Source organism: Saccoglossus kowalevskii, chromosome 16, assembly GCF_978046115.1.
Source record: "Saccoglossus kowalevskii chromosome 16, keSacKowa6.1, whole genome shotgun sequence".
NCBI classification, from domain to species: Eukaryota; Metazoa; Hemichordata; class Enteropneusta; family Harrimaniidae; genus Saccoglossus; species Saccoglossus kowalevskii.
Window position 1 is genome coordinate 12,631,646 of NC_140656.1, and position 27,990 is coordinate 12,659,635.

The 27,990-nt window shown below is 34.4% G+C and overlaps 1 protein-coding gene across 1 annotated transcript; it reads right to left on the reverse strand.

Moving 5' to 3' along the window:
* Positions 1 to 8,642: 8,642 nt before the first annotated feature.
* LOC100378825 (E3 ubiquitin-protein ligase RNF10-like) lies at positions 8,643 to 27,833 on the reverse strand. Its single transcript, XM_002736584.4, has 18 exons — positions 27,435 to 27,833; positions 26,835 to 26,992; positions 25,508 to 25,698; positions 25,139 to 25,229; positions 21,395 to 21,579; positions 20,589 to 20,793; positions 20,149 to 20,202; positions 18,212 to 18,256; positions 17,869 to 17,917; positions 16,747 to 16,820; positions 16,032 to 16,293; positions 15,335 to 15,468; positions 14,749 to 14,866; positions 14,300 to 14,401; positions 12,039 to 12,218; positions 11,690 to 11,832; positions 10,597 to 10,801; positions 8,643 to 9,048 (listed from the first exon to the last, which is right to left on the reverse strand). Exons 1-18 carry the CDS (start codon positions 27,535 to 27,537, stop codon positions 8,963 to 8,965), a joined length of 2,385 nt encoding a protein of 794 aa, XP_002736630.2. The 5' UTR covers positions 27,538 to 27,833; the 3' UTR covers positions 8,643 to 8,962.
* Positions 27,834 to 27,990: the final 157 nt, after the last annotated feature.

Below are 27,990 nucleotides of genomic sequence, written 5' to 3' on the forward strand. Positions count from 1 at the left end.
CAACGCTGCAGAGTGACCAACGCCATTTAAATAGACTCTCTGCTGAATCAACAAAATATGAAAAATAGTGCTAAATCTAAATAAGCGTGTTTCTTAAGAGAGTCGCTCATAATAACCAAGATAGTAATAAAAGAATTTATTTCCTGTGGGAAGGCAGGTTTCATTAGATGTATTAGAATTCGTATGTCGCAGTACAATTTTTATGCAAATTTTGAAGTATATCACGATTATTTATAGAGATTTGAAGCTCATATTGTAATTGATAATTGTAATTATAATGTAAGGGGGAAAGATATCTAAGAATGCCCTCTGTGTTTGAATTCATCGAAGATACATCAGCAGTAAATGGGTTATGATAAAAACACATAAATTGTATTCTGTGTCTTCTTTTAATCTAGTGGCGTACAAGCATTTTCTGATATCATAATATCTGCTATTTTTACCTTGCCCGTAACATCAAAGATGGAAGGGAAAGGTATATTAAGGGAAAAATTTCTGTCCGGCGTTGTCGTCGTCGTTAATAATGTTATTGTGTGCACAATAACTTTACTAATTCTATTCCAAACTTTATCAAACTTGGTCACCTTATTCATCAGTATAAAGTCTTCCCTGGGTATGAAGAACAGATGTCCTGTATGAAAATATCACGCAAAAATTGAGAAAATCTGATAAAATATTTTCTACTTGACTGATCACTGGTGATACACATTCAAAGGTCACTGATCCCAGTGTGAATGTGCATTGCTGTATGTGTTCAATGAAGCAAATCATTTATCTTGTAATAATACCCTTGGTAATGTATCTCAGAATCCCATACTGGGTTTCAAAACCAACTCATGGAGAGATTGCACAGTCTGATACACATTTGCAAACCTACCAATAAAATCTTTACAGAAAACAAGATGTCAGAAAATCAATATAAGCACTCCTATGAACTGGGTGCCTAACTTTGATCAAGATTTGAAGCTAATAGAAAATCTGTTTAGTTCAAAGTTATCAAATCAAAAACAATACATAAAAAATACATTAAAAGCAAAACATTTCATCCACATTTTAAAAAGAAAATTATTCTAAAATATATGTATTCTGTATTTGACAAACAGTTCATTCGACAAATGAAAACTCACAGGAATATGTTTCAGCTATTAGAACAGAATGATAGAGTTTTTATAATACTAGTTTAAAAACGCACTTCAAAGATTGCAGTGTTTGAAGATGTAGATTCTCAGGAGGCAACAGTACTGTTGACTTCTCCCTCCACTGGACACCAACTAACTATTTAAGTTGATTTGCATACAAAGCAGAGCTTGCAACATGATAGCTATTCATAAAAGGTGTTTTTTTTTACTTTTCATATAATACAGTAGTCACACAATGAGGCAGTTCATATTTGTCTCAGTGAATCATTAATTTTTGACAGACACCTGTACAAAATACTTGGACTAAAGCCAGCTAAAAATTTCTGTTATCTTGCATGTTTTATGAATCTATTCACATCTAAATGCAGCACTTTTTTTCAATGAGACATTTGTTTTTATACTAAAATATCTGAATTACTTTGAAGAAAGCTGGAAATTATGTCCCTTAAAATAATTAAACAAATAAGGCACCAATGTTTTTGTAAGATATTTACAGCTTTTAAGGACATTCGGTAGACTGATTCCCCACACTGTTGGTTCAACCCCAAAACTTGTTTGTATTCAAAATTAATTATGACAATGCATATTTATATTGAAACAAACTATGATAAAGGGAATTATATTATATAACAAAGGGCAAGGTCACCAGAGTTCAACTATGTTTGTGTGATTTGTCACTCAAGATTTGTTAGTCTGTAAAATTAAATGAATGTGTGCAGAAAAAAATAATTTATGATTATGTTTTTGTTTAGATTTTTGATTTCAGTAATCATCATGTAAATCAAATAAAATGAAAGCATAAAAAACTGTTTTTGTTTGATATCAGTTGAAAATGCAGTAAATGGGTTACAATAAAAGTTGTACAAAAATTTGCTGTTTTTGATTTTCCAGCAAAGTTTCGCAACTGTACAACAAACTTTTTCACATTTCAAACCAATTTTTAAGATTTCCAACTAACTTTCATAACTGGCCAACCAAGTTTCACGAACTAACTTTTTCAACTTTACAAGCAACTTCTTTGACTTGGCTGGCAATGTTTACGAGTTTCAAAAAAACTTTCAAGACTGTTCAAATGAATTTCTGACTTTCCAATCAACTATCATGACTTGCCAAAATACCTTTTCAACTTTCCAGCCAAGTTTTCCTACATTCCAATATTTGCAAACTCTCAAGACTGTGCTCAACCAACTTTCAAAGACATTTTTGTCTTTTCAACAAACTTTTTTGATATTTTTTCCAACTTTTATAACTGTCCAACCAACATTATTGACTGTACTAAAGATTATTCCTACTTTCCAACCAATTGTTTTTGACTAACGCATCTCCCATGTGCATATTTTAGCATTTTAAGAAGTTGTACCGAGAGAAATAAAAAATATTTATAATATTGACATTATTTTTAATAGAAATAATAGTTTTCATAATCAGAAGTTACCATTGTGTGTTGGTTCACTGTTGTTCAATTTCCGAAACCTATCTTGTTTCACACCTGCAAACAAAAGTGCATCTTCCAACATTTGAAATAAAAGAGACCAATGTAATTTTGTTTTTGAATTAACGTCTTGCCAAGACTACACTTCATTTTATATTCCTTTAATTAGAGTTTTCCAAAATAGGCAAAGATTACAAAAATGTACTTGTTTGCAGCATGCAAACAATAGCTCAGTGATACAGTCAAATGTAGTGCGCCCTCATTTCTTGGGAGTTCGAATTTAACAATGTTATCCTGAATCAATGTTCACAGAATATTAATTCTGTCTTGTGAAAAGACAAGTTTTTGTTGGGAAAGTAAGCTGGAAAGCCGAAATATGAAGTTGCTTGGAAAGTTAGAGAAAGAAAAATCTGGTTGAAAAGTTGGGAGGTAATATACAAACATTGGTTCGAGAGTTGTTTAGAATGTTGCTTGAAATTCGTGAAAGTTGACTCAAAATTTGCAAAAGCTGAGTGCAATTTTGAAAACTTTGGAAAGTTGTAAAAGTACCGGTAGGTTGGAATGGCAAACAAGTTGGTTGTAAAATAAAAAAGTTGCTGAAAAGTCAAGAAAATGGAAAGTTGATGGAAGTTGTAAAAGTTTATTGGAAGTCATAAAATTGGGGTGAAAGTTGAAAAAATTTGGTTGGAAAGTCAAAGAGGGGAAAGCTGGTTGGAACGTCAAGAAAGTTGGGTGAAAAACAAAAATGTGAGGAGGAAAGTTGGTGGAAAGTCATAAAAGTTGGTTTGAAAGTTGTAGAAAGTCATAAAGAACGCAAAGTCATAACATTTGGGTGGAAAGGCAACAAAGTTGGCTGTAAAGTCAAAAAAAAGTTGTTTGAAAAGTTATTGGACAGTCAAAACAGCATCTTCGCTAGCCAAGGTCAAAGTTTATTCGGCCAAGCCTCTAGCCAAGTGTAGAGGCCTATAGGTTGAAGACACAGGACCGTGTGATTTAGACGATGTCAAAACAGTTGTTGGTGAATCATAAAAGTCGCATGTCAAAAAAGTTTCTTGGAAAGTTGAAAAAGTTGTGACAAATGATGTACAACTTGCTTAGAAAGGCAAGAACATTGGTTGGAAAGTCAGAGAAGCTGGTTGAAAAGTTGGACAGAAATTCAGTAAAGGTGTTTTGAGAGTTGCTGGAAAGTCTTAAAGATTGGTTGGAAAGTCTGTGAAGATGTAAAGAGAGAAGTTGGCAGTAAAGTTATGAAACTTGGCCAGAAAGACGAAAAGGTAGGCTTGAAACTTGTAAAAATTGCTGGATAGTCGTACAAGTTTTGGAGATTCATAAAAGTTGTAAACAAGCAGCCGGTCGGCTGAGATAGCCTCGCTGTTAGCAATGAACATTTCAATTAAAGAACAGAAGATATCATTAGAAAATGAACAATATGTATAGTATCAAAGCAAGGAACTTGCTGTTTTCAACAAGAATTCAAAAATATCACTTTTCACCAACAATGACAAAAATAATCATCAAAATTAGATAATTGAAATATCACCACGAAATTACCAAATCTGAAAGAGGTCCACATGTAGTATCTATATATGTCATATCAAAGCAATTGGACTTGCGGTTTTGAACAAGAAGTCGAAAATATCACTTTTCACCAACAATGACAAAAATAATCATCAAAATTAGATAATTGAAAATATCACCACGAAATTACCAAATCTGAAAGAGGTCCACATGTAGTATCTATATATGTCATATCAAAGCAATTGGACTTGCGGTTTTGAACAAGAAGTCGAAAATATCACTTTTCACCAACAATGACAAAAATAATCATCAAAATTAGATAATTGAAAATATCACCACGAAATTACCAAATCTGAAAGAGGTCCACATGTAGTATCTATATATGTCATATCAAAGCAATTGGACTTGCGGTTTTGAACAAGAAGTCGAAAATATCACTTTTTACCAAAAATGACAAAAATATTCACCAAAATTAGAGAATTAAAGATATCATTACAAAATGAACAAATCTGAGAGGTCCACATATAGTACCTATATATGTAATATCAAAACAATTGGAATTGTGTTTTTAACAAGAAGTCGAAAATATCACTTTTTACCAAAAATGACAAAAATATTCACCAAAATTAGAGAATTGAAGATATCATAATGAAATGAACAAATCTGAGAGAGGTCTACCCAAGGTACATATACACAAAGTATCAAAGCATTCAGGCTAGTAGTTTTCAAGAAGAAGTCGAAAAAGTAAAACAATGACATGGACGACGACGACGATGGACAATCAAGGGGTGGAAAGTCAAAAAAGTTAGGCAGAATGTTGATAAAAAGTGGCGAGGAAAGTTCACAACATTAGTTGGCAAAATTGTTGTCAAGGTGAACCTTTACCGCAAACTGCTCTCCAGAAATATTAAGTACTGTACTGCGTTGAAACATGGCACGTTTTGCCAAGTAAATTGAATATTGTGAGCTAAGATAATGGATATTTAAACTTGATCCAAACAATACTCATTCCTTTGTACATGTAGATTAGATTACTGTTTTATAATTTATTTCGTATACTAGTAAAAGTTGGTTTTACCACAAAAATTACTAATTTTAAATCACATTTTTCTTCCCTCCAAAAATATTTTATGCTTGAAAGTGCTTATTTTCACTCAACTGGACTGCATTAGGTAATGTATTATTATAACTGTCTAACATCTCATGTAAGGCTTTGTTTCACAGAAGAGTCTACACACTCGCCCCTCAAATGATCCACCAATAATATAGTTAGGGAATCATATTTTTACAATTAATTTATCCTTGAAAAGGCTTTTAATACCCTAAAACATGGTTATTATCATGCAGTGAATGCACAATGACTTATTTAAGTTTTAGAATATGTTGTCATTCTTTTCATACACTTTGTATATTAAAAATGTGAAATAACATACAGCACAAAAGTTATTGATCAAACAGAGTTCTAGTTTTCCTGACACTTGTTATCTTTGTAGAAACAGACTTGACTTGCTCAAAGTGCATATCAAATCATGCAATGACACATTCAGGCCTCAATTGCTGTGGTTGTGTCAATATTAACTTTGGTGGATGCCTGAGAAAGGTGTTTCTCCCTATCTCTCACCAGATAAGTCTTTAATAAAATCATCCAATGAAGACTGGCAGAGACTCTCTTTCTCAGATCACTGATTTACACAAAGTCAGATCAAAATCGAAGAAAGCTTAGAAAGAACTTCCATGTGCTGAGAGCATAGGGAATATTTAAAATGACTTCAGAATTTAAGATGAGCCTTTCAAACAAGAAGCTTGGTGACTAATATTTGTCTGGTATTTGAGATGCACATGAAACATTATTGAAGCTTATAGTTTCATAAATTCATAAAATAATTTGATTGTACATCCATGGTTTGCAGTCTTGATTTATGCCAGAGCGCATGTGCCACTGATCAAGTCTGTGCATTACCAAAAAGCATTTATGTATCAAGTTGAAATGTGATGATCATGCATATTATGCAAATTAGGCAATTAGTATGCTTGAATCTTAAACCAAAACTAATGGGATTTGTGCATCAAGCCTTATTGGCATGCAAGGATTTCATCCACACACTATGTACCAAGTTTCATTGAAATGCGATGATTAGTTCCTAAGATATTGTTGGAAGGCTGAAAATTAAATTGTCATACAAATTAGGTACTTAATATACACTGTATTTAACAAAAGAGTATTCAGGTCTTTGCATTGTCCCAGAGCGTCTATGTACTAATTTAGATGAAAATATAATTTTTCGTATTTGAAAGGTGGGAATGTACTAATTACTATGCAAATTAGATAATTGATATGCACAGGTTTTAAGCTAAACTAATCAGGCCTTGGCAATGTGCCAGAGCACCTACTGTAAAATCTGTATTAAAAGCCGCGGCTTCTATTAAAATGTTACAATGCAACAGAGAGGATGCGGCTTCTATTAGAGCATCTACACATATGAGAAATGATGAATTTTTGGTTCTCAATTGTTCAAAAAGTATGGGTGCGACTTCTATTAGGGATGCGGCTTCTAATACAGATTTTACGGTATATACCAAATTTCATTAATATCAAACAGTTTATCAGATATCCATGAAAAATACATTCACATAAATTACAGTGCAAAGACTCATTGTGTGCTTCATACATAGAGGTTAACAAAGAGTTGAATGCATTTGTTAACATTTCTGCACAAAATTTAACCCTAAACTGAAACCAAGTTGCATTGAATCCGATAAGAGGTTGAATTACTGGTTGAAATTAATAATTAGGTCACTAATATGCACAAATGTCAACCATAAACTAATCAGGTCTGCACATTATCTCAGAGCATCAATGTACAAAGTTTCGCTGAAATCTGTTTAATGGTACACAAGTGGAATTGTATAAAATTGGCTGATTAATATGCAAATTAGGTAATTAATATGCACAGATTTCAAGCATTTGCATAATATAACAAGTTGAATAAATTCATTGTTACAATTAATGGTCACTTGTTTATCAAAAACAGTTGGGAATCCCTACTCTTTAATTGTCTGGGAAGAAATCTGTGAATGGTTATTGAGATATCAGTGGAACAGACTTGTATACAAACTCACAAACCACAAATATTCCTGTTGTGTGCTTTGCACATGGGATTCAAAAAATTAAGATCAGAATATTCAAAAGTAGTGTTTTGAGCACCTGCCCTTTACTATGAAGCACAATCATAGGAAATTAACAAAACAGGAAGATTCAAACAGATGCCTGCAAAATATCCTGAATACAGTTTGGCGAAACAGATATGAAAGTGAAGATTACCTTGGCCAATCACAGCTTTATCTGCAATTGACCTAGTAGTTTTATATAGCAATGGCATGAAAAAAACAACAAGTCTGGTAGATATGCAATTTATTTGTTTAGCTTCATTCAACACAGTAAATAAAATAAAGCTAATTTACAATTCGCAGCACTCGCAAAATAGTTGAAAATGAAATAGAATGCAACTACGATTAAAGTTAACATTTCCGTGAAATACAAGTTTTCAAAAACTTTTTCAAGTACAATCATTTCCGCAGAAATATTGGCAAAACATTTCCCCCCCACACTTAATGCCGTATTAATTTACATGAATAAAATGTTCATTAAAAGTTTTTTTCAGGTCAAAATCTCTTCTTCAGTTTCAAATCTTGGTGCTCAGCCAAGTTGTTGATCATTGCAACAAGCGCTGGATACAATTAAATTTAGCAATATGCACACACATGGTTACAACTTGTGTTCATGTGACTCGCTGACGACTGCACTCTAATTTACCAAAAACAAGCCTTGGGGCATTTACTAAACTTAATATAAAGAATGATATCCACTCTGTATTTGGCAGAATTAACACAAAAGTCACTAACACCAAATCGGAGTAGGGAAATCAAGTATCTACTTCAGAACCATACTTCATTATTTTGTTGCTAAACTTGAAAATGAAGTCTTTTAGTTAGAACGATTTTATATCAAAATTGTAAACTATTTTATATTTGTTTAATATGCTCATAACACTCATTTGTATTTGGAACAGTGAGCAATGTGTGGTACTGCATTTGCACAACCTACAGAACAAGTATGTATTAGCAAGGTAGAATGCTACTCTCAAGTTTTTTTGTTTTTTTTTACGCGTGTGCATATTTCAGCGTATATAGCAGTGACAAAACCAGTCTACAATTACCAGTAATTTTTTTTTGTGAACTTCAGGTTCACAGTCAATTTGTTTTTATTTTTTATTCAATTTGTTATTACTAGTAGACATCAAAACGTACCTTGTAAGACATTACATATCATTTTTACACCACGTTTTGGTGAACAAAATTTTGAAATATCTGCCATAGGAAACAATGGTAAAAATGTCCTAAAACAGCCAAAACATGCTATTGTCGCTAGTTATTTGCAGATTTGCTCACAACTGAGTACGATGACTTCATATTTTTATTTAATTTTTTACTTTTGTGTAGCATTCTACCTTAAATTGAATTAAAATCAAATGGCATGTCCAAGAAACAGTTGATGCCATGAAATAATCAAACTTTTATTTGTCTTGTCTTTTTGTTTCAACAAAATTGGTGAAAGCATGCTGTTCAGAAAAATAACAGATGGACAAAAAAATTATACGAGATCACCAAACTCAAAAGATAAAGATTAAACACAAAGCCAGGAAAAAAGGTCATATGAATCAGTGTGGTACAAGTTCATTCAATATTCTGTTTCTCAAATCCCAATTTTTCAGGCAGCGAGAGATTAGTTTTGGGTTTAAAATATATAATAAATCATTGCAAGTTACTATCAACAGAACTTAATTGATTCTCAGATGAAAACTTGATTATTTGATCATTTATAGCGTATAGAGGTGGAGAACAGTAACTGCTTTTTCTTTCCTTTCTTGCTTTTCTTTGCATCACTGCTGGCACCCATCTCTGAAAGAACAACAATCGCTTTGTTTACATAACGTACTATTACACGGTCCAAGTTTGAACTGAAACTGTCCACAATGAATTCAGATAAAGAATCTGTAATATCAGTCCTGCTTAACAATTCATGCTTATAGTATATAAAATAAAGAAATAGAAATCTCAATCAGGTCAATCCATATCCTGCCAGCTCCCCGGTACTTTTACATTGAATTGACAAGATAAAGGTTAAACTGAGCACGTAGCAATAAGCCCAATATCATAGTAAATTAAAATTTGAAAAAAAAAAAAGAAAAACGACAGAGTGTGTCAAATGTATGGTACAGTCTTAGAGATCTACCGGTAACTCTGTAGTGATCTGTACACATTATTATTCCTTTCAACCAATAAAATACCACAAATAATACCACAAGTTTCACCTCTATTTTGTAATATTGGCAATCTTCATGAAAACTGTCAATACATGGTAAATAAAACGCAGTCCGGCTTACAGTTTTTGAAGATGATAGACAATTAGTATATGACAATCTCTGCTGTCAGTAGAGCATAAAAACAAGCAGCCTCTCGGCTGAGATAGCTCCGCAATGCACATTTCAATTAAAGAACAGAAGATATCATTAGAAAATGAACAATATGCATAGTATCAATGCTATGGGACTTGCTGTTTTCAACAAGAATTCAAAAACATCACTTTTTACCAAAAATATTCATCAAAATTAGAGAATTGAAGATATCATCATGAAATGAACAAATTTGAGAGTGATCCACATGTAGTACATATATGTAATATCAAAGCAAAGCAAAGCAATTGGACTTTTAACAAGAAGTCAAAAATATCACTTTTTACTAAAAATGACAGAAATATTCACCAAAATTAGAGAATTAAAGACATCATTACAAAATGAACAAATCTTAGAGGGGTCAACATGTAGCACCTATATATGTAATATCAATGCAATTGGACTTGCGGTTTTTAACAAGAAGTTGAAAATATCACTTTTTACCAAAAATGACAAAAATATTCACCAAAATTAGAGAATTGAAGATATCATTACAAAATGAACAAATCTGAGAGAGGTCCACATGTAGTACCTATATATGTAATATCAAAGCAATTGGACTTACGGTTTTAAACAAGAAGTTGAAAATATCACTTTTTACTAAAAATGACAAAAATATTCATTAAAATTAGAGAACTAAAGATATCATTACAAAATGAACAAATCTGAGAGAGATCCACATGTAGTACCTATATATGTAATATCAAAGCAATTGGACTTGCGGTTTTTAACAAGAAGTTGAAAATATCACTTTTTACCAAAATTGACAAAAATATTCACCAAAATTAGAGAATTGAAGATATCATCATGAAATGAACAAATCTGAGAGAGGTCTACCCAAGGTACATATACACCAAGTATCAAAGCATTCAGGCTTGTAGTTTTCAAGAAGAAGTCGAAAAAGTAAAACATTGACACGGACGACGGACAATCACTCATATGATAAGCTCTGCTCGACAAAGTCGACAGCGGAGCTAAAAAAGACTGTAGATACCTTTTTTGTCAACTGTTGCTTTATCTATAGCATTCTGTATAGCATCACTAAATGCGTCTTTATACAATGGTACAGCGATAGGTTCTTCAGCATCACTATCTTCACTGTCTCCATGCCCTTTAGTGACTGATACTGTATGATCTAATCTAGCTGGCACTGACGCTCTTCTTGGAATAGCATCTTTAGATTTACCAGCACGTAACATCTAATTAAAGAGAACATCTGGTTAGTGTACATGTATAGAAAGTGACTGAAGTACAAGAATGAAATACAACCATACAACACGTTGTTGAAGTACAACAAGTTGTTAAAAATATAACCCTATAAATTTTCTAATGTACAAAAATACACTTTGTTCAGCACAAATCTTCTGATTTCAGTTAGTGTAAAATAACTAATTTTCACTGAGTTTAAATTTCGCTGATTTACCATTTCAGGCATACTCAATGGGTTTTAAATTCACAGTTTTATTTTTTAGATAATGTATTCTATGCTAAATTTTACATATTCACTGGGTTTAAACTTAGCTCATTTTCCAATCAGCGAAATAAGCAAAATTAAAACCCAGTGAATAATTAACCAGTTTACAGTATAACACATTGACATTATTTATTATTTTTTTTTTTTTTATTTTTGCAACCAAGACGATCAGATCACCACTAGTGCGACCACGTTTCGCCATTCTTGTCGGTCTGCAGCAAGGGAGCAGATGTCACCAGTAACTCCAGCTGACCTTGCATCCCTCTCAACTGCCTCCTTCCATCTTGTCGGGTGCCTTCCTCTCTTCCGCCGGCCGCCTATGTCCTCTGGATTAAAACCCATCAGGGCCCTAGGTAGTCTCTCTGGGACCCATACGACATACATGTCCGAACCATCGGAGTCGACTTTGCCACAACCGTAGGGAGACATTGACATTCATACAGTCAAATGTTGCCTAGTATGGATTTGTGCCACCTTCAGTCTGGAAAGCTTGAAACGCCTCAACATACATGTGTCATATTGTGGTTTTAGATGATTTGTAGTCACACATTGCAGTGATTTAACTATTTCCACACAGCATAAAGGTAATAGACAATTGATTTGTTGTACTTACATCAGCAAAGGATGGTAATCTTGGTAATTGTCCATCAGATGGACTACCAATACTGGATGCACTGTCTAAGCTGTCAATACTACCAACTACAGGTGGGGGTGAACCTGGGGTAAATTCAGCTGCATGGGGATTTAGAGAACTATCTGTAAAACAAAAATTAAATATTACAGCTTATTAAAACTGTATTTAAACTTTTCTAAACTTGTGTTACAAGAAGACTATACAACCAATGTAAGCTGGTTACATAATCAACACTGGATCACTTGCATTTTTACATTTTTGAACAGAAAGTGTTTATTAAGCACAGGACTTTGATGAGTCTCATTTTTATGTACATGTATTCTTTTACCTGGTTGTGGACTTCCACAGACAAACTGGGAAGAATCAGAACTGGTAGATATCACTGACACAGCATCAGGGCTAGAAGGCTGACTGACATCAGAGTTTGTTAACATAGCACCAGTCATAACATCCACACCACATACTGGAAACTGTCTGTTACTTTCTAAAGTCAAGTTGGCATTAGGAACTGAAATCAAAATTATATAGTTTAACCAATGAGTGTTTCAAATTGGTTAACAAATGTTCAAGAATTGAACCTGGTTATTGTATGGTATATAAAAGTACAACACCTCAATAGGTTTAGAGCCGATGTTCTGCTTGGAGTAAAACTATACATGTATGCAGAGGAAATAAAATATATAGACATATGTGACACATTAGAGCAAATTCCATGGTGATGAACGTATGAACGTTACATTCAGAGGGGTTGGAAGTTATTTCAGTATTACCAGTACCTAGCAGAATTTGCTACTCATCATGCCAAGAGGTAACATTCATAGCCTTACTCAGTACTTTTTTACCTATGTCCTTTTGATGTAGCGTCTGTCACACAAATATTTGATTCCTAAGCATGTCTATAACACAGTATTAAATTCCATGAAATAACTTTCAACCCCTCTCAATGTAACGTCTGTCACTGTGGAATTGCCCATATGAATGCCCAGTGTTGTGTGGAAGATGCAGAATCATGATAATTTGGTACCGTAAAATTCCTTTTTGAGGCCGCATCTTTTTGATCCCAGGGAAAAGTCTGCAATATAAGCCGCACCCCAAACTTTCACAAACCAAACAGCCACCACATATTTCAGAAAAAAATATACCATTTAATTTTAAATTACCCCCGGTAAGGCATAATTTTTCGAACATTTCAATGATTCCTGTCGCTTAAATTAGAGTCTAATTAAGGTTTTCCGTAGTCATTTACGCTTATTCCAGAGTACAGGTTTATTGTGGGTAACGTGACTGGGTAAACTGCGTTTCCACAGTGAGCTGTTATTATCTTCAAAAGTGTTAAATTCTTCTTCAATGCTCAGCTTATCTTTCGAAAACAACTAATTTCTTGATTTAAAAAAAAAATCATGCCGTTTTCCCATCAAAATCAAAGTCAAACGATCGCAGTACAACAACGGTAAATCTCTTCCGTGTTTCGTTTACCATGAGGTCGCTGAACTACAATAACATATTTAAATGAGCTATGGTAATTTAATCACGTTGGCACCATCCAGCGTTTCGATTGGTTAATTAGCGACTTGGCCTATCAGGTCAAAATAACAGTTTCAAGTCACTAAAGATGTTTGAACTAACATGGCGGATATCGTATCGGTCGAGCATTTATATGTGACCAAAATCATTCGCTTGCGGTGAAACTAAGTTGAATTTTCACAACAATTCAACGAATTTATTTTTGTACATTATTGTAATCACTACTGATTAATAATCAGCAATTGTAACACTTCGAAAACAAGTAAGTTATTCACTTGTGTGAAACGCAGCATGACCGTTACCGTGATCATTTGCTACTAAGAATGCATTCGTTTTTGTTTTGACTTCTTTTAGAATATACTTTTCGTTATCAAAAATAAGAAAATAGATATATATTACATTAAATAATATACTGAGTATTTTTTCGTTGTCATTTTTTTTTTTGATTGACTTTTTTCATTTTAATTTCCCCGATGTCTAGATTAAACATGGAATGTACAGTCACTCTGCCGGAAGTCGAACATGCCGCAATCGACTGAGTCAGACGGCTGTCTGCACGGTTACTAAAAGAGTGACCGGTGCTAACGAATTAGTCTATTCAAGAGATTGTAGTATACAGTACCGTAATCTGCAAATACATACAAATCTATTTGTAGATATTATTTATTGTGTAGTATGTTATACAGTGTGAAATTTCGTTTGTGTACAAGTTTGTCTGCGTGTACAAATCCGAAAGTGCCTTAGAATCGCAACAAAGTTGCAATCGAGTGTCGTGCATCTCATTAGCATATCATTATCCCTTCTGGCCTTTGTTTTCTGAAAAAAATTCCAACTGTTACCGAAGTGAATGCTCTAATTAAAGCCGCACCAAGACTTCACGCATCTGAATTCGTCCATTGAAAAAATGAATTTTAATTAAAGCCGCGGCCTCAAAAAGAAATTTTACGGTATTAAATGTGTGGGCTGGTTCAAACTATGCATATTGTACATTATTTCTATGGTATACTACAGTATACATGTATTAGTAGCATCTATCAGTATACATGTAAATGTATGTTTTCTTACATTTCCCTTTCTTCTTCTCCTCCTCGTAATGAATTCTTCTTTCATGTTTTTTCTCATCTCTGGCTTTCCTATCTCGTACTTTCTTTCTTCTCTGAAACTCTCCTTTGAAGAACAAAACAATTACAAAACAAAATATCAGAACAAAAACTTACTGAAACTAGAAGTTGTACGAGAACCATGTACACATGTGTAATTAATGAATTCAAGTGAAGTGAGTGAGTTGATTGATGTCTGTTTTGTGGAAAATGTGCCAAGCGTTGAGACAAACTGTTATCAATAAAACTTCAGGCATGCTGTAATAGCACATGGACAATACCGGTAGGGCCTTACAATGGACAAAACATGTATATCTATAATAAATATCAGTGCCGATGACTGAATCCCCTATCTTTGAACAAACTGCTCACTTCATGTAATGTGAGGATGCATATTATTATGATAGTACTTACCTAGAAATTCATCCAAAGTTTTTCTGGAAACAATTGGAGGTTTCAGTGCTAATTCACATACAGTGAACTCGCAAGTCAATGGCAAGTGACATATGTATCGGAATCTTTTCCTATAATCCTAAAAATCATAAATTGTTACTATTATAAATATGTTATTTTACAAGGTATATGGTTGCAGCATGTAGGAATTTTTTGTGGGTGGTATTTGGCAGCTTACAAGGAAATGTGAATGCCAACTAAAACAATTGCACGTTAACTGTAATGAAGTGCAAGATTTCAAAATAAAGTTTATAGCGATAATTTTCAACAAGCAGTTCGATTGTCAGGTAATGTGATAATGTTATCTGAAAATTTACATCTATCAAGTTCTGGTAATGATTTGAACAAGTTAAATCATACTTTCAAACAGAGCAAAACCAATGATACTTGTTCGAGTTTCCCACATAAAACAATGATATTTAATTTCAATTTGACCATATCAACTGAAACTTAAATTGCATGGTGAAAAAACAAATCTCTGTGACATGTTGATATATTTTTTGCAAATGAAAAGTTAATGCATAGAGTATTGAGTATAGCGAGTTACCTCTGTCATAGAATATCCTGTTGTTTCCAAGATAGTAGCACTGATTGTATCAGGACAATTTGCTAGACTTCCATATTCTCTCATCAAACATCTTACATTAACGGGATGTAGATACAAATGCTGACCATCTTCAGCTAATTAATGAAAGTTAACACAAATATTTATGAGAAATATAAAGACATTAAATATTACAAATGTTTGTCTTAAAAACTAAGTACCGGTATTGTTAATCTGCAGTTCTTAGGCAAGTGTCAAAAATGACAGAAACCACAGTGTTCTCTCCTTAGTAGTTGATGATTAGCATATAAATATATGCTGTAATTCTCATTACAATGAACATAATTAGCATGTAAAAAAAGTGAAACAAAGTCATTAAACAGGTCTTGTCATCCATAAAATACTAATTGTGGTCAATGAAAAAAACTAATCGTACTGTTAATTAATTCAACAGTTTCAGGGGACAGGTAGGAAGAACCCAAAGTTCTGTTAGCTGTTTGATTCAAACTGACTATTAGTCAACACATGTATACACAAGTATCCAAGTTTGAAAAGATTGAGATATGAAGATGACGTATCACACTTTGGTAGGGAAATCATGAAAATCATAGCAAATCGTGACTAAGTATGCATAAACCAGGTTAAACAAATGCCTCAATGCTTTACTCGTGCTAATATGCAAACAAGAATGTAATAGTACCTTGATAGAAATAATATACATGTCCAGTGTCAGCAGATGCACATGATTTAACCTGCACACTTTCATCCACACATTTGTCATCTCTACCAATAGAATTATCATTTAACTGTGGTACGTCATGTGACACGGGTGGCATGTCATGTGACACGGGTGGCTCGTCATGTGACACAGGTGGTTCGTCATGCGACACAGGTGGTTTAGGTGGCTGCATTGCAGTTTCATCAACAACTTCATCAAACGCTGAAACATACACTATAGCATCCTACAACACAGGTGTAAATAGAAACATAATTTTAGCTGCAAAATTAATTTTAGCAGTAGCAAGAGCCTCATATATCCCTGTAAGATCAAATACACTAAAAAGAAAGTGACAATAATTCCCCATTGACAGTAATTCATAGACTAAGCATGCGAGACATGTACTTCTTTAGAAAGAGTTATATTTTGTATTAAGCAAAGAAAAATCTAGCAAAATATCGATAAACAAACTTTAAAATATGCATTCCCACAGCACTTGTAATGGTTTCCCAACATTACAAACTGACTAAGTTGTCTTGGATATCTACTGAATTTGCTTTTGAAAACTAAGAAATTCACTAAATTAGGAATGTTATCCTTTGCAGTTTCTAATTTGAAAAAAATGCAATACCATACTTCAGATCCTGTGTGTGTGTGTGTGTGTGTGCATGTGGCATTTCTGACTAACATTACCTACCTGATTTTTAGTCCAATGCTTCATGATAATTTCATCATCAACAGGTTCTTCAGCATTATCACACAACTTTATACCTATTGAAGAATATGAATAATGACTTCAATATGTCATGTTTGCTCTATTAGAAACGTATTACCAATAGAAGAATACATTAGCCAAAAATTGCATTTATCTTATGTTGGATTAATAAATTACGCAATCGTTGAAACCAAGCCATAGGTGTGTTTTAATGTTGATAATTTCTATATATATTCCATTCTATATTTCTATCTATTTCTATATGTGATTTGTTCCAATTTAATGAGTAATTCCGAGTTATGTGTTTATAGATGTAATACATAATTATAACGTTCCAGTTTGTATAGAAATCAATCAAAAACATTTTTCTTTTCTGACTGATATTCCATTATTAATTTAGTATGCAGTCACTGATTGGTTGACCTCCTTATGCGTGGAAAACGCTGTAATGGTCCATTCCATTTTTAAAAGTAAAAACTGTAATTCTGTTCTAGTTTTTAGTTCGTGCTCAACTGTGGGTCAGTTAGTTCATCTGTTTACTATGTTTCTGTAATTACCAAAAGTTTATACTTTCATTTGAAGTGTTTCGATCACCAATAAATGCAGTTTATGAGTAGGTTTGCAAGTTCAAGTTGTTCCGCTGAACTCCTAACTCAAGTTGGAATGTGGCTGACCAAACCCATCCACATACGCATTATTTTGATCATAGACACACCTCTGTGCAAGAGTAAGCACTACTATTAGAGCAAATACGGTATCATATACCATCCCCTTTTGGGACTTGATTAATTCATAATTTTGATTATCAACTTATTTCTAGAGATGGTCGATAATTGTCGCATCTATATCAACCAGCTCTATGAATAGATTATGTATGGTAATAACGTTTTCATCTTGTGATGTCAAAAAGAAATGTACTCCAGATGAATGAGTCAGTTCCAAATAGATGCCAGAATTTGGTTTTATCCTTGTACTATTTGAATACACATACTGATTATGTTTATCGTGCATATCACCACAATCAACGTGAAATATCAGTTAATGACATACACCATGAACATGTGATAACATCGGGGTATAAATCATCACTTCTTTAATATTTACCTGCAACATTGACAATATTCTGATCACCAATTAACATCTTTTCTCTTTCCTGTGGAGATAAAGTGAAACAAACATTAGTTTCAAAATCACAGACATAACTGAGACTAGATGTACATAGCAGTTATGCTGAATAACAGCCTGAGAATTCACTGGATCTTTGTTTTGTCAACAATTTTATAATGAATATATCATAAAATAGATCTATAAAAATTAAACTTCACTTGCATTTATAGAGGGAATATCACAAATTCAATGTACAAGACATGCAAAGAGAAAACAAAGTATTTGTTTTTTTGTGGCTACAGTCACATTATTGACAGAGACATACAGACATTAGCCATACCTGCAAGAGTGATAATGCTGATTCAATAAAACACTGTTCAGATTCCTGAAAAAAAAAAATTATTGTCATTTGAGTATAATTAAACAGACAAAAATAGACCTCTGTTTAGGTAATTCCCAGTAATTTACTGTTTTTGAACCAAGTGAGTGGTTGAAATAGCTCTGCTGTGATGCACCACTTACATCAGGGGTGAGCAAATCAACACAGTGGTGGTACATGTATATAGCAATACTACTACATCAGGGTATTAAATTAATATTATTAATAGAGATAATATAGAGATAGCTCCGCTGTTAGCAATGCACATTTCAATTAAAGAAGTGAAGACATCATTAGAAAATGAACAATATGAATAGTATCAAAGCAATCGGACTTACAGTTTTTAGCAAGAAGTCGAAAATATCACTTTTTACCAAAAATTACAAAAATATTCACCAAAATAAATTAATTAGAGAATTGAAGATATCATCACAAAACGAACAAATCTGAGAGAGGTCCACATGTAGTACCTATATATGTAATATCAAAGCAATCGAACTTGCGGTTTTTAACAAGAAGTCAAAAATATCACTTTTTACCAAAAATGACAAAAATATTCACCAAAATTAGAGAATTGAAGATATCATCACGAAATAAACAAATCTGAGAGAGGTCCACATGTAGTACCTATATATGTAGTATCAAAGCAATTGGACTTGCGGTTATTAACAAGAAGTCGAAAATATAACTTTTCACCAAAAAATGACAAAAATATTCACCAAAATTAGAGAATTAAAGATATCATTACAAAATGAACAAATCTGAGAGAGGTCCACATGTAGTACCTATATATGTAATATCAAAGCATTTGCACTTGCGGTTTTTAACAAGAAGTCGAAAATATCAGTTTTTACCAAAAATGACAAAAATATTCACCAAAATTAGAGAATTAAAGATATCATTACAAAATGAACAAATCTGAGAGAGGTCCACATGTAGTACCTATATATGTAATATCAAAGCAATTGCACTTGCAGTTTTTAACAAGAAGTCGAAAATATCAGTTTTTACCAAAAATGACAAAAATATTCACCAAAATTAGAGAATTGAAGATATCATCACGAAATGAACAAATCTGAGAGAGGTCCACATGTAGTACCTATATATGTAGTATCAAAGCAATTGGACTTGCGGTTTTTAACAAGAAGTCGAAAATATCAGTTTTTACCAAAAATGACAAAAATATTCACCAAAATTAGAGAATTAAAGATATCATTACAAAATTAACAAATCTGAGAGAGGTCCACATGTAGTACCTATAGATGTAATATCAAAGCAATTGCACCTGCGGTTTTTAACAAGAACTCGAAAATATAGTTTTTACCAAAAATGACAAAAATATTCACCAAAATTAGAGAATTAAAGATATCAACATGAAATGAACAAATCTAAGAGAGGTCTACCCAAGGTACATATACACCAAGTATCAAAGCATTTAGGCTTGTAGTTTTCAAGAAGAAGTCGAAAAAGTAAAACATTGACACGGACGACGACGACGGACAATCACTCATATGATAAGCTCCGCTCGACAAAGTCGACAGCGGAGCTAATAAAAGATTATACCAGTATTCATGCACCTCTTGCTTGCCACTAATCTAGTTTTTCAAATTTAATCAATTTTCTTGTACCTTATATATTATATTTACCTTTTTATTCAGAATATGAAGTTCATAAAATCAAACTAATGAAAATCTGTACAGGTATTATTTCAACAAGAAAAAGAAACTTTCAGGGCCATAAATCATTGTCGGACATACCCATGATTTCAAACTTGGCCGAGATTTTAAGGTCACTAACAATAGACACCCAAGCTATAGTAAGTTTGCGACAGAGTGGTCTGACAGTTCAATCGGACCACAATGCATATGGATATGGTAGAATTACATACTAAGTCTTACCTCATCTTTGTCTGCTAATTTACATTCTAAAGCAGTCTTCTCAAAAACAATTATCTGAAAATACAAACCAGGTTGTTATATTTTACCCAGGGGCATTATCAATTTCACTCATTCAAAAAGTATATTTTGATCAAGAAGAGGCCTCCAAAACAATATTTTCTTTCCACACAAAATAATTAACTAATGGGAAGCATCTTAACACCCATCTTAACGTCTAATCTTAATGCACATTGGAGGACAATTTTTTTTTATATTCTCTCTAATCAAGTTTGTTTTCAGGTTCAATTAATATGAATGTCATATCTTTCAGCTTTAATCAGCATTGTTCATTGGAATGACATTTCAAAATAGAAGCAACAACAGACATGTAATCCCTCCTTTGTCCCTCCTAGTATATATCACAAAATGAAAACAATACAATGAATAAATGTGATGCTCACCTGTTCCTGTACTTGTTTTGGATCTGCCACTAATAATTTGACAAAACCATCATTTACAATTGTTTGACCCAGACTGAATGGCTGAGCCTCTGCTTCTATCCACTCATTCTTAGGGAGAGCAATGATGGAACCTTTCTCTCGCTTCATCAATTTCATCGTTATCTCTTCACCGACAGCATACTGATGAGTTGCCATAGCAACAACACTGAAAACCAAATGACACTAGTTTGAGAACATTTTTGTATTTTTCAATCAAATGGACTGTAATATTGGTTGTCAGTCAGGTCACATCACCAAAAAAACTGACATGCAAGTGAAAAACAAACATACAATCTACTGGATTCTGCTGTAAATTCGCCCTGGGCTGTTAAACAACAGTTTGTTTGTTTTTTTAAAAAAATTAACAATTTGCTTACACTACTAATGGGTGACATTGTCATGAAATTTTAGGCGATCTTCCTTTTAATTCAGCAAGAATACTTGAAAATGTATCAAATTTTAGATTAGCTTCTGCAATAGTTACTTTCGTCTTGGGTGGTCCAACTGCTGGTGTTGAAAGTCAGGGTGGGTGGATTTTTCAATTAAAATAAAGTCCCAAAAAAATATTATTTGATTATTTTTTGAAATTTTGAACCCCAAATAATAGCCCCACTTGCCGCGATTTTTTTGATGGGCCAATTAATGACAGAATCCAGTAGTATCGATATTGAACAGATGAGAAAAATTACTAATTCTTTAACGTCTAAATACTACAACATGTTACAATTTATACTATACGATGATAGAAGGACCAAACACCAACTTACCTTTTCAAATCATTTTGATGAACAGCTTCATAACATATTGGACATTTCTTCCATGTTTTGTCAGACAATGACAAATAATGCAGAATACATGGCCAGCAATAGATGTGACCACATCGGGTAATTTTTGCTGCAGTGGGTGGATACAGGCAAATTGGACAAGAGGGTACCATGTGACTGAAAATTCGCTGTTACAAGAAAAAAAAATGTCATCACTATTACTTATTAAAGACAGTTAGAGACTACTTTATTGTTTGTGTCAAAATACATACTTTTGTAATGGTGTTGTATGTGGTCACTCAAGTGTATTGATATGTGAAAAGTAGTGCTGTTGGCATAACTGAAAACGACTGAATAAACACGAAGTCAACACATTACATGAACAAACAATATTCTGATTTGGTACTTATTTAAGAATGGTTCAAAGAAATTGTGGAAATAGCCTCTTAAAAAAACAACCCAAAAATCGTGAACTCTAACACACCATTCTCCAAATGTATGCCCTCCAGATAATTATATGCATTCTGAAGAAGGGGCATACACAATTACAATGGAGAAGGGGGCACTGGAGGGGCAAGAATTGGAATAGAGTTGGTTTAGGGTTTGGTCACCAATAAAACAGAAAGAAACGTGCATTATTATTATTATTCATGTGCCAGTGTTTCCGTTAATGCATAATCTTGCATATTTTACACATTTTTAATCTTGATTACGCAAAATATTTTACAGCTGCGTCTGTCCATACGCGTTAGTTTCAGCTGTGTTGTATTAAAAACAGCTGGGCAAAATCACGACGTCACACATCCAGGCTAGTTCCTTGCAACAATGTATAATGTTTATTTCAAGCAAGTCAGTTGCAACAAATATTGTTTTGCAACATTGTTTTGGTTCCTTGTCAATCAAATTGCTTGGCGCGAACTGCTGTCATACGTATCAGTGTACAACGTTGTTCAATTATGATTGAATAGCGACTAATTGCTTATTTCTAGAAATTTAACAATTAAAAATATAATTATTTGTTTTGTATCATTTCATTACTGACGTGGTGTAAACCGTTATTCCGTTACTTATTCAAATATTTCATTCATGACCCTTTCGAGTCCGGCAATACCTAACTCTATATTATGTCTAAACGGCAAAATATTGCGAGTTATTTTACTCAATCACCATCGCCAGCAAGGAAAAGAGGAACTCCGATGCTAAATCTACCGGAAAACTCAGTGCAACCAAATGCCGAGACGGCAGGTGTTTCTGACGTGCATGTGAAAAAGCATCACAAATTTCGCCAAGAATGGATGCGCGAGTTCAATTGGTTACCGGTATATCACAAACCCGAAGTTACAGCTCCAGAAGTGAACGTCAAAATGTTTTGTTGTACCTGTCAAAGTGCTGGCAAGTCAAATTCATTCACTAATGGTTGCAGCGACTTGCAACGTTCGGCATTAGTTCGCCACTTGGCCACCAGCGACCATAGGGAGTCTTGCAAGTGTACGGGTTTTCGCAAAGCGATGAGCAAGTCCATGGAAAACAAGATGTCATCAGACACCGATGGGCAAATATCCGTGATGCGTACAGTCTATTTCATGGCAAAAGAAGACATCGCCGACACCAAGCTGGGCAGTTTGTTAGAACTGCAGAAACTGAATGGCAGTGATCCATTGAAAAAATGTTATCCTTATGTTACTTCAGTTTCGATCCACGAAATGCAAAAAGCGTTGTCAGATACGATACGCGGGAAGATCAAAGAAGAAATCAGGCAAAGCCCTTACATCGGCCTTCTTACAGATGAAACCGTAAATATCACTATTGATAAGAAACTGATAGTTTATTTGCGCATCATGACGAGCGATGGCCCAAAGTCAATTTTTCATAGCAATGTCACTATTCACAGCGGGAATGCCGAAACAGTGATAAATGCATTGATTGACACACTCGTTGCAAGTGATATTGAAATTGATAAAGTCATGGGCTTTGGATCTGACTGCGCCAGTGTTATGACTGGGTGTTTAAATGGTGTCGCAGCCCGATTAAAACGTCTCAACCCTTTTCTGACATCGGTTCACTGCGTTGCTCACAGAGTTGCTCTAGCGGCCAGCGATGCAACAAAGCGAGATTAAGGTGTTGTCAACATCAGTGAATATCGTAAAGATGAAAACACAATCTACAACTTTTACCACTTCTCTGCTGCCCGTATGAATAGTTTGCGAGAATTGAATGAAGCACTGGATAACAACGATTTCCGGTCACTCAAAGAGCCGTGTTCAGCGAGATGGCTATCGTTATCCCGAGCAGTGACAGCGATCAACAATAGTTGGACTGTTCTTGCAGTTGAGTTGGAGGAGGAATCAAGGCCTGAAAAGAATAATGCAGCTGCGAAGGGACTGTTGTTACGCGTGTCGTCCTTTAAATTTGTGGCAACAACAAAACTTCCAAAAGACGCGTTAGCACTGATGGATAGATTAAATCTCTTATTTCAACGTGACACTATCGATTGTCCACAATTGCTCCCATGGTTTCGCCTACCATACAGAGTTTACAGCAGCTATTGGAAACTCTGTATTCCGGTGTACATGAAGCACAGTTCATGGATAAGTTTGACAGGCAAACACACACTTACCACGGAGTTCAACTGAAGCATGCAGCCGAAGTCAACATCGATGCGTTCGTTAACGGCACTCGACAGGAATTCGTGGAGGCACCGATTCACAACTTGCAACGTCGTTTCGAGGGCGATCAGATAACTGTTCTAACTTCATTAGATGTCCTGCTCAATCCCAGGAAATTGGCACAAGACAGGAACGAGCTAGCGAACTTTGGAAAACCGGAAATGGAAGCACTTGGTTATTTTGGGCTTGACATGGGTTTCGATGGTGAAATCCACAGAGCCATAATTAATTTTGAAGAGCTCCATATCGAATACCAGCAATTCAAAATTATGCTATACAGATTAAGACAGCTTCGCTTTATTGATGTGTGTACGTTATTGTACAATGACTACCACGAAATGTTTCCAAATATATCAAAACTAGCAGTTATTGCAGCTGTTATTCCGGTATCGTCAGTTCCTTGTGAGCATGGTTTTAGCAAGCAAAACCACATTAAAACTTCAAGAAGAAGCCGTCTCAACAAAGAAGTTATAAATGATGTAATGATGATCACAATGGAAGGGCCTGCAGTTGGTGGCTTTGATTTTAGAGAAGCCATGTTATCTTTCAGACAGCAGAGTCAGCGTCGAAAATAACAATACACGAAATTAATAATGACGAACATAACTAGTAGAGATCTTACGGAAATACAACAGTAATTATGAGGACACAAAACGTTTAAAATAACAATTACCTTTATTTATGTTACAAATTTAGAAAAGTTATTATTTTGGACACGTGTTCACATTGTTGATTTTACATTTGTTCCCACCTACTTTGATTTTACGCATATTTTGCAACATTGTACGCAAAAAAAAATGGTGAATGTGTATAGAAATATGCAAGAAAAATAAATCTAACTGAAACACTGATGTGCACCCTAGGTTCATAACAACACGATATAATCAGATATGAAATTCATGCTTTCTACTGGCAACAGAAATGCTCATTCTACTCTCAACACAAGAATCAGTGACAAGCAGACTCATGTACTGGAGTATAGCCTAACGTGTCAATCATCTTTTGGTCATATAGCCAGTTTTAATGATCCAGCTGTACATGGAATGCAAAAATATAGAATAATAATGAGTATTTTACTTACAACTTGCTCAATCAGTTCCCAATTGACCAAAATATCCGGATCAGCTGCATGAACAGTGTAATCACCACTAGATTTCACAATAAATTGACAACTGTATAGAGATAAATCAAATGAAATCAATCACTAACACTAGTAGCATAAACAATAATACACTATTAAAGTAAATCACATATGTGCTCCACAATTTACTCTACAGTACTGGTAATGACTATTGTCGTCACCACAAACTCACAGAAGGCAGGTACAAGACAAACATAGTACACACATTCAAGCTCATTCGAATATCAGACATGCATGTCCCGGATTTCAACTCACAAAATATGGCACATTAAATTCGTAAGTTCACAGTTTAGAGCAAACAATTCTTACTTGGCTTGAAGAAATTGTTCTTTATTATATCTCACACGCTTGGTTCCCCATTTATTTCTAACTTTCCATGAACCACTATTGGTAGTGGTTTCTCTTGGAGAGTAGGTAAAATTCAGTAAATGATTCAGATTCATTTTCTTAGGTCCATAAGAAAGAGCCGAGCCAAACTCAGCCCTCTGAGTCTCTGTCACCTGTAAAGAAACAGAAACCATACTGATAATTTGAAGAACACAGCAGAAATCAGACAGACAGAAAAGAAAAATCAATAATTTTGTCGGCAAAGGTATATTTATTGGTTTGAACCAAACTAGAAGCCATATTTAATAAAAATAAAAAAATCATGTTATAGTCACAAACAGAGTAAGAGAGCATTCAACTTGAAAATCCCAGTTTGCAAATTTCAAATATAAGTGCAGAATTCTTGAATACATTTTTTTATTTTACAGCAAGTCTCAGAAGTATTGGGGCAGCCAATTTGCAAACTCGCTAGCAAATTGGCCAACTGCTTTGGTTTTGACTAAACTGTTGGCTTTCGAATATCGTTGGCGCCGTCTGTTGGTCACTTCCACTCTGGCAGAATCTATATAACAGTAGGGGACGATCTTACAGTTGGATAGCGATTTCACATTCAAACTAGGGAAAGTGTTCTATGTTCTTCGTGTAATGAGGTGTTTGGATACAAGGAATTGCCCACACAAAAACGAGGAATGAGGTGGATTTTTTTAGCCGTTGGCTTAGTGTTACCCTGATTTTCTCCCTAATTTGTAGGAAACTGTTTTTCAACTTGTCTCATTATTTAGTTCCAAGCACTGTTCACGATGGTTACCACATATAGTAAATATCGGTAGATTAGTCGTAATCGCATTCATCATATTATCGCTTGTACACCAGCTGAGTGTGGCCATTCTCAGGCTGACCAGGGAAACTACTTTTTACATTATCACTCCTCACATAACAAAGAAAATTATTCAGGGGAATCCAGACTACGTCCCCTAATGCAATATAGACTCGCCCAAAGTGGACGCGATCACAAGACGGCACCAACGAAATTCGAAAGCCAACTGTTTAGTCAAAACCAAAGCAGTTAGCAAATTCGCTAGCGAGTTTGCAAATTGGCAGCCCAAATACTTCTGAGACGTGCTGTAAAATCAGGCACATTTTTAAATAGTGTGAATAGAACTGGTTAGTGCTAATCTGGTTATTTTGGTCTATTGCTTCAAGTACACCAAATTGTGTTTCAGAATCAGGTGATTTGTGAACTTTACTCAGTAAAACACACTAGTTATGGCATGAAAAACACAATTAGATCAATTATAGCCCACAATACCTCTTCACGTCTACCTCCATAAACATTTCTACTCCGTGGTCTTTTATCCAAGGCCTTGGTTTTCTGAGGAGTAGGTCTCCTGGCAGAGCTTGGCTCACTTCGGGGTACTGGTGATTCTTTTCTTCGACTAAACTTAGAGCCACCATTGTTGCCTCTATCTACAGACAGATAGACACCACATGGATTCATTAAGTTAAATGCTAGCATTATGACTGCATTGAATTGCGTAATACATTAGTATATCAGTCAGCTGACATGCAGCCAGGTGCTAAAAACAAAATTGCAATTGAGCCTTCCATGGAACAAAAATTGGCAAAGCTACATCACAGAGCAAACAAGTGATACCGGTAACCCAACCAAGATTTCCTGTATCTGAAAGTTTGACTAAAACTTGTTTTTAATTATAATAACAGCAAGTTTGGTTTGCTTAAAAAAAAACAAAAAACAAAAACATGTTATAATCACGACGGTATCAGCATTATTAACATAAGTAAAAAAAAATAGAAGAAGTACATACAATACTATTAGGTGATGGCCAGCAAGAAATAAAACTGTTATATTTACATTATTTGCGCCACCACTGGCACTGTTCGAGCCTACCTTTATTTTTATTGCTGTCCCCATTTGACCCTTTGTTGGTCGGTGTTGCAGACGCTGAGCGAGGGACGTATTTCTTCTCCATTTCCCCTGTAGCCTCTAACATCCGCTACGAAAATAAAAACCGATGACCAGCTGGCCGCTCCGGACTTGGGAGAGACACAAGATTTCTTCGACTTCATGATAAAAATTCAAAACTCCATGATGACCTCACAAAAAAATATAAAGTGCTTCTGTGCAAATAGAATAATCTTGCACTGAAGAGTGAGTGAAAAATATGCGACACTTGTGCTTTAAAGCACAAGCTGAAACCAAATACAGGCTGTTACTGCCAAAAAGTTGGCCGAAAGTAAATCGGGTTCCTTCCCGGAAACGTTTACGCAACTTTCCACCTACAAAATGGTGGCCGAAGACCTGTTCAATCGATACCCGGATGTCTCGTGCAGTCGACCGCGAGATTTCGAGAGCCATTTGAACTCCTTAGAAAACCATAAAATCCTAATTTAACAAATATAGTTTATTGTATTATTCAGCTAAAATAATGTTAGAGGTTGTAGTG